Genomic DNA, 14671 nt, shown 5'->3' with positions numbered 1-14671 from the left:
CCCCCGCGAATTACTCTCCAGGACTGCAGGGCGTAGCGCCTGAGCTACGGGAAGTAGTAAATATTCTTGGCGAGAGGAACCAGGTTGGCACACTCACAGGCGTGGGACCACCTCCGGGAACCTTGGACAACGATGGCCAAGGCGACGAAGAGGAAGGTGCTCCAACGAAAAGACCACCAAGACCTCTCTACAGGAGGTTGATCAATTACGTTCGACAGGCGTGGACCGGCGTGAAATTCGCTTTAGGTATTTGGCTGGCTTATTGTTGAAAGTATTCTTATGTAATGTATCTTTGCATGATAATAATTCTATAGAAGTATTCGTTTATGTATATGTGTATATATACAGTGTGTCCGGTTTATCTAGAATCATTTAAATGTCTCGAAAAACACGAATTATGAAAAAAGAAATGATGATAAAAATGAAGAAAAAATGTTTCAGATAAAAATTGCGTGACGTAGAGGGAGGCACACTATACTCTTGCGTCTTTGATCTTGCGGTGACTTTGAAACCTTCTGCGAGAATGATATTATAATTTTTAAGCCAACACCTCTATTTTTTTATTACGTATCCTTCGAGCTGATATTCAGACGTTTTCAAAACGCTACATACTTGTGACATAGGTAAACCTTCAAAATTTGTCAGAGCAATACAAAATAATACCTAGAAGTGCTGATTGGAATGCACTAACTGTTTTAGAAACGTTAGGAAACTGCAATCTTGTCTTCCGACAATGCCATACCAGTAACAGCATGATGAAAAATATTCCTGCGGTGTACGTCGGATAACGCTAATGCTGACAACGCATCGAATTCTAAAATTCATATCTTGGTAGCGGATGGTGCAAAAGACATGAGTTTGTAATGTTCTGGAAACGACCGAATGTCAGCTGCGAGAATGTATAGTAAAAAATGGAGGTATCCGTGTACAAATTTTAACATTTTCTTCATGTGAGGTTTTAATGTGATCAATCAGTCTCTAAAATATTTGTATTGTGTTATTCACGTTTTTCCAAATATTTATAAATTATATATTTAATATATAATAAACCGGACACCCTGTGTACGAATATTGTAGTTGAAATTATACTAGTTTGCAGAGCACTTTATAGCATATTTTTGAATTACAATAGAATTTTCTTCAGCACATGTTCCTTTCTAAAATATAGTTTAAAGTTATAGAAGATAAAATTGTGTAGTGTAGAATACATAAGTATAGAATGTGTATTATATAGAACACTAAAAATGAGACAGTAAAATCCCAGTAGCGTTCACTTCAACGACATATCATTTTCTCTTATACGTGTTCCTGTTAACTATATTTTACTGAAATAAATAATTATTATTAAATTAAAATTGCAAATAACGAGCACCAATGACCGAAATAATCAATGTATGCTTTAAAGGTAAATTAAATTTCTTTTTGTTCCGTTAAAATCCATTCTAAATTTTTTGACTCACATCGAATTTATTTCATGCTTTTAAAGTTTATACTTTTGAACTTTTAGGAAAGTTCCATACAAGTAGTATTGTTTAAAACTTTTGACATAGCTTGTATGTCTATTTAGAAAAGATTGCCGACATTTTGACAGGATTATAGCTAGTCTCCATCAAAAATTCAGCAACGCAGAGAGGCGGGTTTTCCGATTGTCATGTATTCAAATTGAATGTTCCACCATCATGAATCGTGGACTATCAACTAGGGTTGAACGGGAAGTGAGAAATATATTTTAACCCGTTATGTTGGGAACATAATTCCAATTGAAACTGTTCTTTATTTCGATTCTTTAAACAATATTGACTATTCATTTCGAAATTAATTAATGTCTCTTTCTTATTACGAAGCGATATTAAAATTTAGAAATCGACGAAAATACTTATCAGATCATTCTTCTACGATCTTATTACAATGTATTCAAAAACTTTTCATACAATAAACATCCAAATACTTTCGTGAGTCTTTGTGCGTTCAAAACTACGCCGATATTTGGAGATTGAGCAATTTACGTATCAGAATACAAATATGTTTTACAAAGTTCGTAGCAATTTATCGCGTGCATCATCGTACTCTAGAATCGTATCCCACGAAGTGGTTAGAACACATTTTCCTGAAACGTGTGAGTCTCCCGAGCTTCTGTTGCGAGGGGCCTTCAACTTGCTTACGTGCTTTACCCAGCCATCTATGTTGCATGATATTCCTATATGCTTCTTCCTCTGTATGTGCACGTACGCCTTTGTTTCACGTGTTTCAAGGGTTATTGTGTTCGACTTACCTCCAATCGACCTTCTTCTTCCGATGCCTCGTTGAGTGACTATCATCGCTTTACGGTTTTTTCTCGTTTGGCCGTATCGTGCTTAACTGAGGCTCGTGAAAAATTTAGATCGCTACTTAGAGAGTTTTCGAAACGTTCCTAAAACGATATTACAATTTATCCCAGTTTAATTGAAAACTCCTAACTGAGAGCATTTATTTATATAATAGGGAGAACAATATACAGTGGCAAAAGAAAGTATAGCCACAGCATTGCATGCAATATAGCATTTATATAATTAATTAAGTCCAAGTATATTAAACTTCGTGTCATGTATTTTTATATGATTACAAAGTTTGATACTATGATATTTCATACCAAAATGAAATGCATAGAATGTAATAAAAGGACACTTCACCGGAGAAGAAAGGTGTGTGCGAGTACTTTTTCTAACCGCTGTATATGTATAGTATTATCTTGTAAATTTTATAATTTCGAAGCTTCGGAAATTGTACTATGGAGGCATAAAAGATAACTTACTTAATAAGAAAAATTTAACACGTTCACTCCCAACCAGTCTTAGTTCTTTCCTGATAGAAAATCATCAGAAAGTATAAATGACAAACAAAAAGGAAGAACATCTATCTCTTCCAGAAAGTGAGATATTACTCAATAACAATCAACTAATGTATCGATTTGACAATTTCTTTTTCATATTGAATACGTATAGAAATTGATTGTATTTGAAGGAAGCAACGTTTCGACGCAAATTATAATCGTTCAACAGTAGTGTCTAAAAAAAGTAGGTTGATACTTCCTATCGATGGAACGACTTCCAATAAATTTCTTTACTGTTACTCGCACAAGCCACCGCCTTTCGTTCGCATGAAAGGTAAATGAATTCTGGAAAGCATTTTCCGGGCTGCAATTCAACGCCTCGTTTAATCGGAACGAATAAAAGCATACGTCGGTGTGCATCGAAACAAGCTGACAATAGGTTGCTCGTTGCACGCCACTCGCGGAAAATTCATTTAAATGTGCAAGAGGTACTGTTAGTCATGACTGGTGAATCGTCTACGCGCATCAATCGTACGTGCCTCGAATCCTTCTTTTTTTTTTTTTTTTTTTTTGCGACCGTAAAGAAACACAGACGTGCGAATATTAATTGTCCGACGTTTTATATCGTTCAGCTAAAGTGTTACTGTTAGAGTTGGAAAGAAAGAATTTCAAACCATCCGTCGTTCTGTTCAAAACGACAAATTACGTGTAAATACGGAATATTCTACTGTGCCGCTTGAAATACTTCAAATTTTTAGTAGACGCAATAACTGACGAAGATATTTGAACATCTTTTACATATTATTTCGATAAAATTTTCAATAAAATCTTATTACGAGATCTGTTTAGAAATTTTTGATTTATATCATTATTAGGAAACTAATTCGTCTTATAATATTTTAATCGTACGTGCCTCGAATCCTTTTTTTTTTTTTTTTTTTTTTTTGCGACCGTAAAGAAACACAGACGTGCGAATATTAATTGTCCGACGTTTTATATCGTTCAGCTAAAGTGTTACTGTTAGAGTTGGAAAGAAAGAATTTCAAACCATCCGTCGTTCTGTTCAAAACGACAAATTACGTGTAAATACGGAATATTCTACTGTGCCGCTTGAAATACTTCAAATTTTTAGTAGACGCAATAACTGACGAAGATATTTGAACATCTTTTACATATTATTTCGATAAAATTTTCAATAAAATCTTATTACGAGATCTGTTTAGAAATTTTTGATTTATATCATTATTAGGAAACTAATTCGTCTTATAATATTTTATGATATATCGTACAGTAATAGAAATACCATACTTTACATATGTGTACTGTACTAATTATAATCACGTTTCCTAATTTAACCATGTTTCAAATTTGATAGTTTGAATGTTGCAGTATTAATGTTGTGTAACTATATACGTATAATATCAAATACGATTATTTAATGTCATTTCTAAAATCATAAAATATTGCCCTTACATTGTTTATTATTTGTCAAAGATGAGTGATGTGAAAATTTCTTTTAGTTCCTCTCTTGTGGAATGTTTCGTGCTTTGTTTTGAAAAATAATGCGAATAAATATTGGAAACACGATATATTGTTTAATTTGACGATCTGTAGAGATCTAAAGAGCATTTTTCTTTCATTATACTGGCAAAATTGTACGATAAAATTTAATTGTATTATTATTAAATAAATAATCGTGCAATTAAATTTGTATGCCCAACAAATTGATTGTAGTCAATGAATTTTATGAACATTTATAACTATTTATTAAATACCGTACAAGCGTAATGGTTCTATTGAATATTTGTTATTTCCGAATTCTACGAAGCGTAGAAAAAAATTCACTTGAACAAGAGGAAACATCAATAAATTTTATACTTTAATACAAAAGCAGAATAGCACAGAATTGATTTATTATTTGGTATTCTCTTCTTTATCCCAAAAGTTACACAACAAACAATTTACAAGTAACTCGAACCACATGAATTGCACGATACTGTCTATAGAAAAATCGTTCGTCTTAATGAATGTACTATGTACTCTTTTTCACCATATACACATGATCAAGAGGAGGTATATATTGCATTTGCAAACAAATAATGTGCGAAACGTGTATGATAATTAACATTATTCGTATGAATTTTCAATATTAACTAAATATGTTATGTAGTAAATAGCTATGATAAAGCCAGAATTAAGTAAAAAAAGTAAAGTATTTTCATTCAGGACTTCGTTCATGGAGTACACGTGTACTCACAATACCCGAAGACAACTAAATTAAACTTTACTTTCTTTTACTTTCTAAACTATACTTTTCTCAATCTTGAAACTTTCATACACAATATTTTCGCTTGCTATTTGAAATACCGAAGACATTTCAAGTGGACAAAATTAATGGAACACCCTACATACGTATTTTTGCAATTTAAAGTTACTATCACGGTACTCCGGAAAGTAAATTGCAAAGGGCAAATGTACTTGGCAACTTTTTCCATAATTAACAGAAACCTTTGATTTCGATTTTACAGACTCGGAGTACGAAGAAGAACAAACCCCGAGATATAGACCCGACTCGTTGGCGAGTCTTTGTCGAGCTACGAGATTCACCGAGGCAGAGCTGAAGAGAATATATCGTGGCTTCAAGGCAGAATGTCCCACGGGAGTCGTCAGAGAGGAAACTTTCAAGTGCATCTACTCACAGTTCTTTCCGCAAGGAGGTGGGTGCATTATGGCATAATATACGAAAGATTTTACCATAGTTTTAATTAATGACGGATACGTGCCGGAAACTTAGCGGAAAATGAACACAGCATTTTAATTCGTTCAGCTAGGGATGCACAAACTAACTTTCTCCAACTCGACTTTATCCAATTTTTGTGATTTCTAGATAAAGCGTATGACGTAGTACTATCAATAGCATGGAGAAATAAATAAAGGAAATTATATATTTATACGTATATAAAATGTTAAAAAATAACAAGTAATTGTATAACAATACATAGTTGCATCACCATGTTGCGAACTATTCTTTTACGGGATAAATAATTTGTAATTTTGAATATTTAACCCTAGTACGTCCTTTGAGTCATTTTTTAATCAATCGTGTACATGAGCACATTTCTTTTTGAATTGAAGCGAAAAGTGGTAAAATCTAGATATAAATAAGAGAGAAGTCATTGGAAATTCTATACTTATTTATTCGATAAACGATAAATAAAAACTAGTGTAGCATTAAAAAGTATGTTGATGTGAAATTCGAATATAAGGACCAGACGAATACTATTCCATTCTGTTTATTCGAAGTGTGTATTCACATTTAAATTCCCTCTGCTTCGCAGTAACGCGGAGCTTCGACGAAAACCATAAACAATAGGCTAGCTATATGCGTGTAGATACTGGGTAAAGAAAAACACAATGGGAGAGAAAGCACAATCGAATAGAGCAAATAGACCCACGATACTTCGTTGAATGCAGATATAGTTACCATGGTAACAAACTCTCGTATCAAAATCGTCCTACGTTTCAGCGTTTCTCTTTATCCGTAAAAACGATATCGATATTCGTCAGTGAATGGCTTTCTATCGATTTCAAATATTTTTGTGCTATCCGAGGCTTCTGTGTAACTTGCGAAAAGCTTGCTTTAAATTCCCCTAACGACAAAGACCCCTATTCTACTTTACTTAGAATTTATGGCGTATTCAATCAATCGATGGGCTCAGAAGAAAAGTAGTATAAGCAATAAAATTTTTAATTCAACGATTTTTGCATATAAGTTACTATATTACATTCCCCACATTTATATTATAATTTTATATTGTACATTTGTTTCAGAGAATAGAACTGCCAAACGAATTTCATTGTTCAATTGTTTTCATATATAACATATCGCTTTCTTGCTTATAACTATCGATTTGCTACCATGTATGTAATATGCGGTATGTATTTCAGAGTGAACGTTGCGTTAGTATATTCAGAAAGCTGTCCTAAAAATGTCACTGCAGTTTTTGATTGACGGATCAATTATCTTCGCTTTAATTAACACGTGTCGACCACTGTAAAAAGGGAATAACTAATCTACACTTCAGTTATTATTTGCTTTATTATACTTCATAGTACGATATTTACAATAATGATATCGATAAATTAAGAAGATAATAGAACCTTTTAAACCGTGTTGTAGAAAAAAAAATGACTGCACCGCAAAATTGGCGCAAAAAATTGTTCATGACAAAAAAAGTTTGTGGAAAATCCTTCAATTCTCCTATATAAAAAATATGTATGCGTAGAGCAATATAGTACCGGTGGAAGTTAAATTATAGTACGAAATTGTTCGTAGTCGACGTTCTAATATTCAAAGTCTTTAATCTGCAACGAAAAGAGTAAATTTATTGTTAAACGCTATTTTGGGAAAGCATTAGAAGTTTTATTGGTTTGACTAAGGTAAAAACCTAAGATTTTTGGTCAACGATTCTTTTAAACGTGTATATCGGATTTTGAACTCAATCTTGATGGCATTATCGATTAAAGCATTTTTGTTGGCAACGAGCACACATGGCTGAAGTGTCGTACTACTTTGTACGCAACTGTAAGTACACAAGACGACCTTCGATCCCCTGATAGTGAATTTCTCTTCACGAACAATTTTATGGCTGAGTGCTGCATGTCGTATCGATACCGTCATTTGTTTGTCGTTCGATACAAGAGGAAGAACGATCGAGAATTGACGGAGGGCAAACCTCAAAATCTGAGAAAAAATGTTCCGACAAGCGTACAAATTCCAACCGTTTATTCTTCGTCGACGAAAACCAACAATATGCAATGATTTATATAGCCTTAAAACTCTAACTCTATTTATGGAAAAACTGTGGTCAAAACGTTAAAGCAGAAACTTTTTTTAATTAAAAATTTAAGAGGCACATATTTAGCTACAGTGTATTTATTAGCTTTTATCTGAAGCAATGTAGATAATTTTAAGAAAGAAGAATTACAATTTTTGTCATATAATATAATAGAAGAAATATTTGTTTCTATAAGAAAAATTAAGGAACAGGAATTTATTTATACTTAAATCATACAAATATTTCAGTAGTGAAATTTTAAATAATCAGATTCTATTGAAAGGTAATTAAGTTATATTTCTGCTTCGTGAATAATAGTAAATAAATGTGAAATCCACATAGTTTTTCGTAAATCTCGATAGTAATTACCGAGAGAATAAATTCGACTGTTCCGTATGCGGTTGTTTTGCATAATAGTTGCGTGTATAACAGCTGTAGTATCTCACGCGTTACAATTTCACCTGCAACATTTACTACAATTTATAGGTGTAGGGTATTAGTTTCATTTACATTCGCGATAGTAGCGTCAAAGAAAGATCATCAAACTGATTGCCATAAAATTATTGTTATCTGGAAAAATTATGATATACTAAAAATTCATTACAAACGCTAAATAGAGTTTATTATTATTAGCTTCCTATCTTACAAATGTAATTAACTTTCGTTACAAGTAGCAACTTTATTGTAATAATAATATTTCATTACCATTATATATAATCATGATTATTAATTATAATATTCATTAGTAAAAATATAAAAAAGATACAACAAAATTATTTTTACCCTTAATTGAGAGAGAGAGAGAAAGAGTAGCTTTTAAGCATTCATTAAATAAGAAACGTCTATTTGTTTAAACAACCAAATTATTATTGTCAATAGAGCAAGTTATAATTTTAATGTACTTTTTGTTCTAAGAGTTACAATAAGAGCGGCACTAGTCCATACTATCAAATACGACAAATAAAATTCAATTGACTACCTAAAACTTTTGGATGTAAGCTATATCCGATGGCAACATGGTTCCGACATTTCGTCGATCCTACTGATACCAGCCAGACTTGATACCAGATGTTCAGTTTCACGATCGACTAAATTATAACTCAGCGACGCGACGACTCGATCAATTACTTCTAATTCTGTGATTACTGTAAATCCATTTTCAAATCCATCTTTACAACACGTAGTATGTTCATGAGTCTCTTATTGTGTCTTTTCGATCTATGTCAAGAAATCCAGACAATTCCATCGTTAATCGAACTTGCGTGAATAAAAGTAAACCTATACGTAAAGATTCTCGCCTGTAACTCTCTGTGAGATCAGTTGGTTCTCTGAAAAATACTCTTTTTTCTTTGTTTGTCATTTTTCCAAAACTAAGTGTCTGATTTGGAGCAGCCCTGATGAGATAACCTTTCTGAAGTAAAACGGTTGATTAAATCAGGAATTTGTGGAGCAGAAATATTTTGTCAAAAACCTCGGAGAGCTTATTATATTTTCTTTTCTCTCTTTTCATTTTTTCATGTTGTATTAGGAAGCTTGTGCTACCCAATCGGCGCTGACCCGAGTACAGCGTCGCAAAGCACAGTGAACTTTATGACTGTTAATCTGGGTTTCGCACCATTGTATTCGCCTGTGTTCCTCTGCGTTCCACGTATAATATATATGATATGATGCGCTATTTTATGTACATATTATATAAAATATTGTACGCCACATCATCATATGAGAACACCGACTTCGTTATCACAGCCAAATACAGAACTGAGCGATTAGATATATTCTTGTTTCTCATGCTGAAATTTCAATTAAAGGTTTCCATGGTAGCACATTTTTTTGTAGATTCTCAACATTTTCATAAATACACATTGCCGAAATCGAAATTCCAAAATTTCAGTGCTATAAAAAATACGTGTTTTGCGTAGGAATTTAAGAGCAATATACTTAATTAGGTCACTCTCGTATATTTCTGTTTCGTTTCCAATAAAACAACCGAACAATTTCAAAAAATAATTTGATTAGTTATTAATATTCGCTTGACAGAAACAGTTATAATATTACGAAAATAATACATGGCTATATATCGAATACTTTTCAATAACAATCAATTTTTCGTGATAAAATACAATACAAAAATATATGGTTGTAAATGCTAGCGGAGGTACAAGGGTCAAAAGGATCAGCCGCGAGCGTCTATCCCTGCTTCTTATCAAAGAGATACATGTTTGTACTTATCTAAAAGCCCTCAAGCGTTTCGAGAAGGTAAACGAAACTCTCATGTATGTTCGTGCAATGAAATGAGATTTATACCTTTGGATCTGTCGGAGGGAATGTTCAATGACAAAAGGACGTCCTAAGGTTTGGATCGATAGTCGAAAGTCAAAGAGGTGATTTACGACAACACGATATACCACCCATTTTGCTGAATAGTGAATTTTCGCTATAAGGTTGCTTACAGCAACTATTGTCTAACTTTGGAAAATTGTATATGTCTGATATAGTATAATGTACAATACCTAATTAGATCACATCTAATATCAATATATAAAAATACAATATTTCACGTCAAATATAGATTTGAAATTTTATTCGTGTAGAATTTGAAATCAATTAGATATATTGACATAATAAATATAGTGAAGTATCTTTATAATCTTTGCGAAAGATATTCGTTTCGTTAAAAGCTTAGAGCATTGTGATTTGTATAACAAAGTATTCTCATTTCAAAATGATCATCTAAATGTTGAAAAGCTAATAATACCCAACACACGTTTTGAATTATAATTTATATACAAAATTAAATGTTTTAAAGTCACGTTATTCAGTAAAATCTGATCTTTCCAGCGCAATTAAAATACTTTAACTTTTCAACAGTATAAGAATAATTAAAAATCGTTGGCATGGTAATGTTATAAATTGGAAAATGTGAAAATATGATGAACCTTATTATTAATGGAAGAGAAATACAATTTTTCGAAGCATATAAAAAATACATAATATATTACAATTGCTCTTAGAAAATGAAAAATTAATAATATAAATATGTTTTAAATAGAAATATATTGTATAAACTTAGGTGTATTCTTAAAAAAGGTATACAATATAAAATAATAAAGTACCCTCTAAAAACGTGCAGTTTCTCGATTTGGAGCTTGTAATATGTAAAATTAGCATAAGTATACGTGCTATAAACCATTGTTTAGAAAGTAAAGTCGAAATTGACTCGTTGTTCAATTTAGAAAATAGTAAAAGTCTATTTTCATCATAAAATAGAATCCTTGTGCGGCGAACAAATTTAACTTATAATATGGTTCCCAAATTCTTCCATAGTAAACAGGAAACTCGTATAAAGTTGTAAGAAAGAATATCAGACGAAATGCAAGTGGGGAAAAAGTTATTGTTAGTATTCAATAGATATCCATTTCCGTTCTTTAAAAGAATATAACTTCCCAAATCCCTGAAAAATGTAAGTTTGATCTGCAAACTTTTACTCTCCTAAAAAACTATTCATTGCTTTGACAATATCATTCTTCTTTTACTATTCTTAATACTTTTCTCTCATATCTTCTTATGTCTCTCTTTTACCATTATTTATCTAGCAAAAGTATACTCTTATAAAATATTCATATTACACAGCACAACTAATCTTTAATAAAGAAACTTATTTAAAAATTGATGGGATTCAGTTTATAATGAGCTCATCAGTTAGTTTAATTAATTCTAATTAATTTTTATAAACTTCATAGATTAGATGAAAAATCAAATGTGTGCAAAATACTTGTGTTTCGAATTTTCAATTCCAAATGGATAATTTTACATTCATTTACTTTTCAATTCCGTATATCGAGTAAAAATTTCGAAAGCAACTAGAATGTAGATTAGAGTTTGCTTTCGAAGATTTGGTCTCTGAGCAGGTCTTTTACCATAAAAATATTACCACTTTACCCCCAAGCGCAAACGTCGCTGCATCGAATTCCCGTTCCAGTGAAAAATGTCCAAAGAATTTTCACAGTGAACGAAACTTATCTCAACCGTATAAATATTACTCGAGAAATACAAAAGATATCTTAGACTTTTTATGAGAAACTTTTATTGTTCGATAACAATCCTACTATATTTTTACTAATGTATTCGGTTAAATCTATTTTGTTAAACAATCAATGGGATAAAAAATATTATCAGAATCATTTAGCAACAACAAACGCATAAATTTGATAAGTTTCGTAACTTAGAGAAATCTAGTTCAATAACTGTTTCCAATTTAATATCGCATGTTTGTATAGACTTGGTACATACATATACACATTTATACGAGCAATATCGTCACTTTGATGGTTTCAATTCCTGTTATATATAGGTATTGAAACCATCCTATAGATATGTACATGCGATTTTAATTGGCTATAAACACGAACAGTCAGAGATAAAAACAGAATAAAAATAATTATAATATTCTCGAAAACAAAGATCAATACATGTATTTAAAAAAGAGGACAGTTTGTGGAAAATAAGGAAATTTATAAATATTTAGAAAAAAAAGGCGATTTTGTTTTTAATTGCAGTTGTTGTAAATTATTTCGCACGAAATACATTCTATTTATGTGTACATACTTCTTTACTTTGAAATCAACAAATTTGCAAATTCTACTAAATATTATGCTCTTAAAGGACTCAAAGTTTTTATATTTAGCGGAAAGCTTAAAAATGTTGAAATTAGATATTAAATTAATTAGTATTAATCTCTTTATAGTTTGTGATAGGGTGACATTCGGAACACAAAACTAATTTTTGATTTTTGTCTTGCCATCAAGTAATAGCATATCTGTCTTCCTCTAGAAGCCTAATTCGTACAAGCTTGACAACTTTAACGAGTTAATCTGCTTTACGCTGGTGCTCGTGCTAGCACAAGAGTCCCACTGTGATAATTCGCTGGAAGGAGTTGAGTACTAATTTCTAGACGAATCCTTTCAATTGAAGCAGCACCTCCGAGATTTCTGCTTAAGTAAAGACGAGACTGACATTCCTTAACCTTGACACTTCTCTACGAAAAGTCTCCTATAACGAAAGACATGTAAAATATCGTCGTTCGATTTTTGGAATTATACATTTTATTAAACTGTTATGTAATTCTTTTCATTATTTTTTAAAAATGTAATTAACAAAGTCATACGTAACAAATAACCTTTTTTTAATGATTTTTCATAATTTTTCCTAATTTGGAGTCGTATTGAATACGTATCTAATTTTCATTCAAGTTTTATCTCATCTTTACATAATTATTTTGGTTATTTTAGCGACTTTGAATGAACATGCTACGAATATACATATAATAAATGTAAATTTACCAACATTCAGTTGTTTCATAAAGTATCAAACTGCTATCCTCGTTTCTTTAAATTCTATACATATATTTCCATTGAAAACTACGAATAATAGACTATTCAAAATATACTTTTCTCAAAGAACATGTATTGTAACTACAAGTTTTCCATAATATCGATTTATTTTGTTTGATAGGATAACGATTTTCTTTCGAAGAGAACGAAAGAAATGTGTTCCTTCTAACAGAAATAAAGTAGCATCTCCGTCAAATAATTTCGAGTATGAACCTCTGCTCTGAATTGAACTTCTGTTGGACAAGTAGAAGTTATTAGCGCACACCGGTAGAGTTTCAATTTACCATGTTAAATTCGACGATCTGGAAAGGTTTCCTTAGAAAGGTCACTGAGTATTTACCATCTGAGAAATTCAAGTGCTTATTAAGGCTGTACTTCTATGTATATTCGGTAGACTCTCAAAATTATTATTGCCAAGGGTTTTCTTTTCGACGAATCTTCTTTAAAGTAGAAATTCGGAGTTAATTTTGGTGACGTCTAAAAAATTAACTAAAAATTGTAAATTATTCGCGTTAGAAATATTAGATTTAAAATACTGTCCGTATCGATGTTTGCTATGCTTGTATATTATGTAGCTTTTCGTTTAGTGATGACATTTTGTGTTAGTGGAAAATGTGTTAAGGAAGACAGTTTTATTTGTCTCTTGTGGCTGTGACCTTTTTTTATGGGTTACCACTTTTATCTCTTCAACGTCATTTCTAATTCTATGAATGTAAAATCTGTTATTCGTAAATTATATTTATATTGCAATTTATATACAAGACGAAGTTATAGAGTCGAGTTGGCACCATTTACCTATATATATTTCCCTTAAAATTATTCAGTCTTTATCTAAAACACCTTCCAACGTATCGTTAATAGCTTCGAAGGCACTTGAAAGGATTAACATAAGCAATAATTTATTTTTCCTGGTGAGGTATAACTATACAGATATTCCACGAACGTGATTAAAATATCTACCTTTATTTACTTTTCCAGCTAATACTAGCCAGTATGCACATTACGTTTTCAACACCTTGGACCAGGATCATAGCGGTATTCTCAGTTTTGAGGTAAGCACGTTCTAGTATGTGTTACATTATTTACTGTTAACTTTATTTACTCGTGCAGGTCTATTATCCAAATTCCAAACCATTAAATTAAACAATATTTACTTAAAAATTCAAATGATTAAAAGTATTAAATTATTTAATCTTAAAATAAAATAAATTAAAACATAAAATTTAAAAAATATATATTCGGTTAAGGTGCAATACTCCGTGTGCTTTAAAAGTGGTTATTGTTAAACAACTTAGAAAAAAAAACTATGGAAATAAAAAAGAACATAAGAAGCGATAAAACTAAATTTAACGAAGAAACAGATACGATATTTGTACGCGAAACCTAAAGGAATTTTGTTTCGAGAGTCTTTAAAATCTGTCATAAAAATCTGTTCTAAAAATTCATCGAACATGGAAATAAAAACACTGTAGTACGAAAGCATCGAGATTCATCGTAAACACTGAAAAATTTGCTTTGAAACTGAATTAAAATCCAATCAGCAGCGTCGTTACTCGGAAAGCTGTTGAAAGTATGTGCAAATAAGGATAGGATATTAACGGTGATCGATTTTCAACAAAGCACTCAATTCTACT

The 14671-nt window shown here is 31.5% G+C and overlaps 1 protein-coding gene across 1 annotated transcript in view; it reads left to right on the top strand.

The window, feature by feature from the left end:
* Nucleotides 1–14671, top strand: part of LOC100748346 (Kv channel-interacting protein 1) — a gene marked incomplete at its 5' end in the record, with an annotated part of 41307 nt that overhangs the window by 5459 nt on the left and 21177 nt on the right. Inside the window, 3 exons of the mRNA XM_012390195.3 lie at nucleotides 1–246; nucleotides 5338–5526; nucleotides 14016–14089. Of these exons, the coding sequence (XP_012245618.1) occupies nucleotides 1–246; nucleotides 5338–5526; nucleotides 14016–14089 (509 nt within the window). The remainder of the gene's footprint in view (nucleotides 247–5337; nucleotides 5527–14015; nucleotides 14090–14671) is intronic.

The sequence above is a fragment of the Bombus impatiens genome, unplaced genomic scaffold, assembly GCF_000188095.3.
Source record: "Bombus impatiens unplaced genomic scaffold, BIMP_2.2 scf_0739, whole genome shotgun sequence".
Classification (NCBI taxonomy): Eukaryota; Metazoa; Arthropoda; class Insecta; order Hymenoptera; family Apidae; genus Bombus; species Bombus impatiens.
Note: the sequence above shows the minus strand (reverse complement) of the source record. Positions and strands in the feature narration are given on the sequence as shown.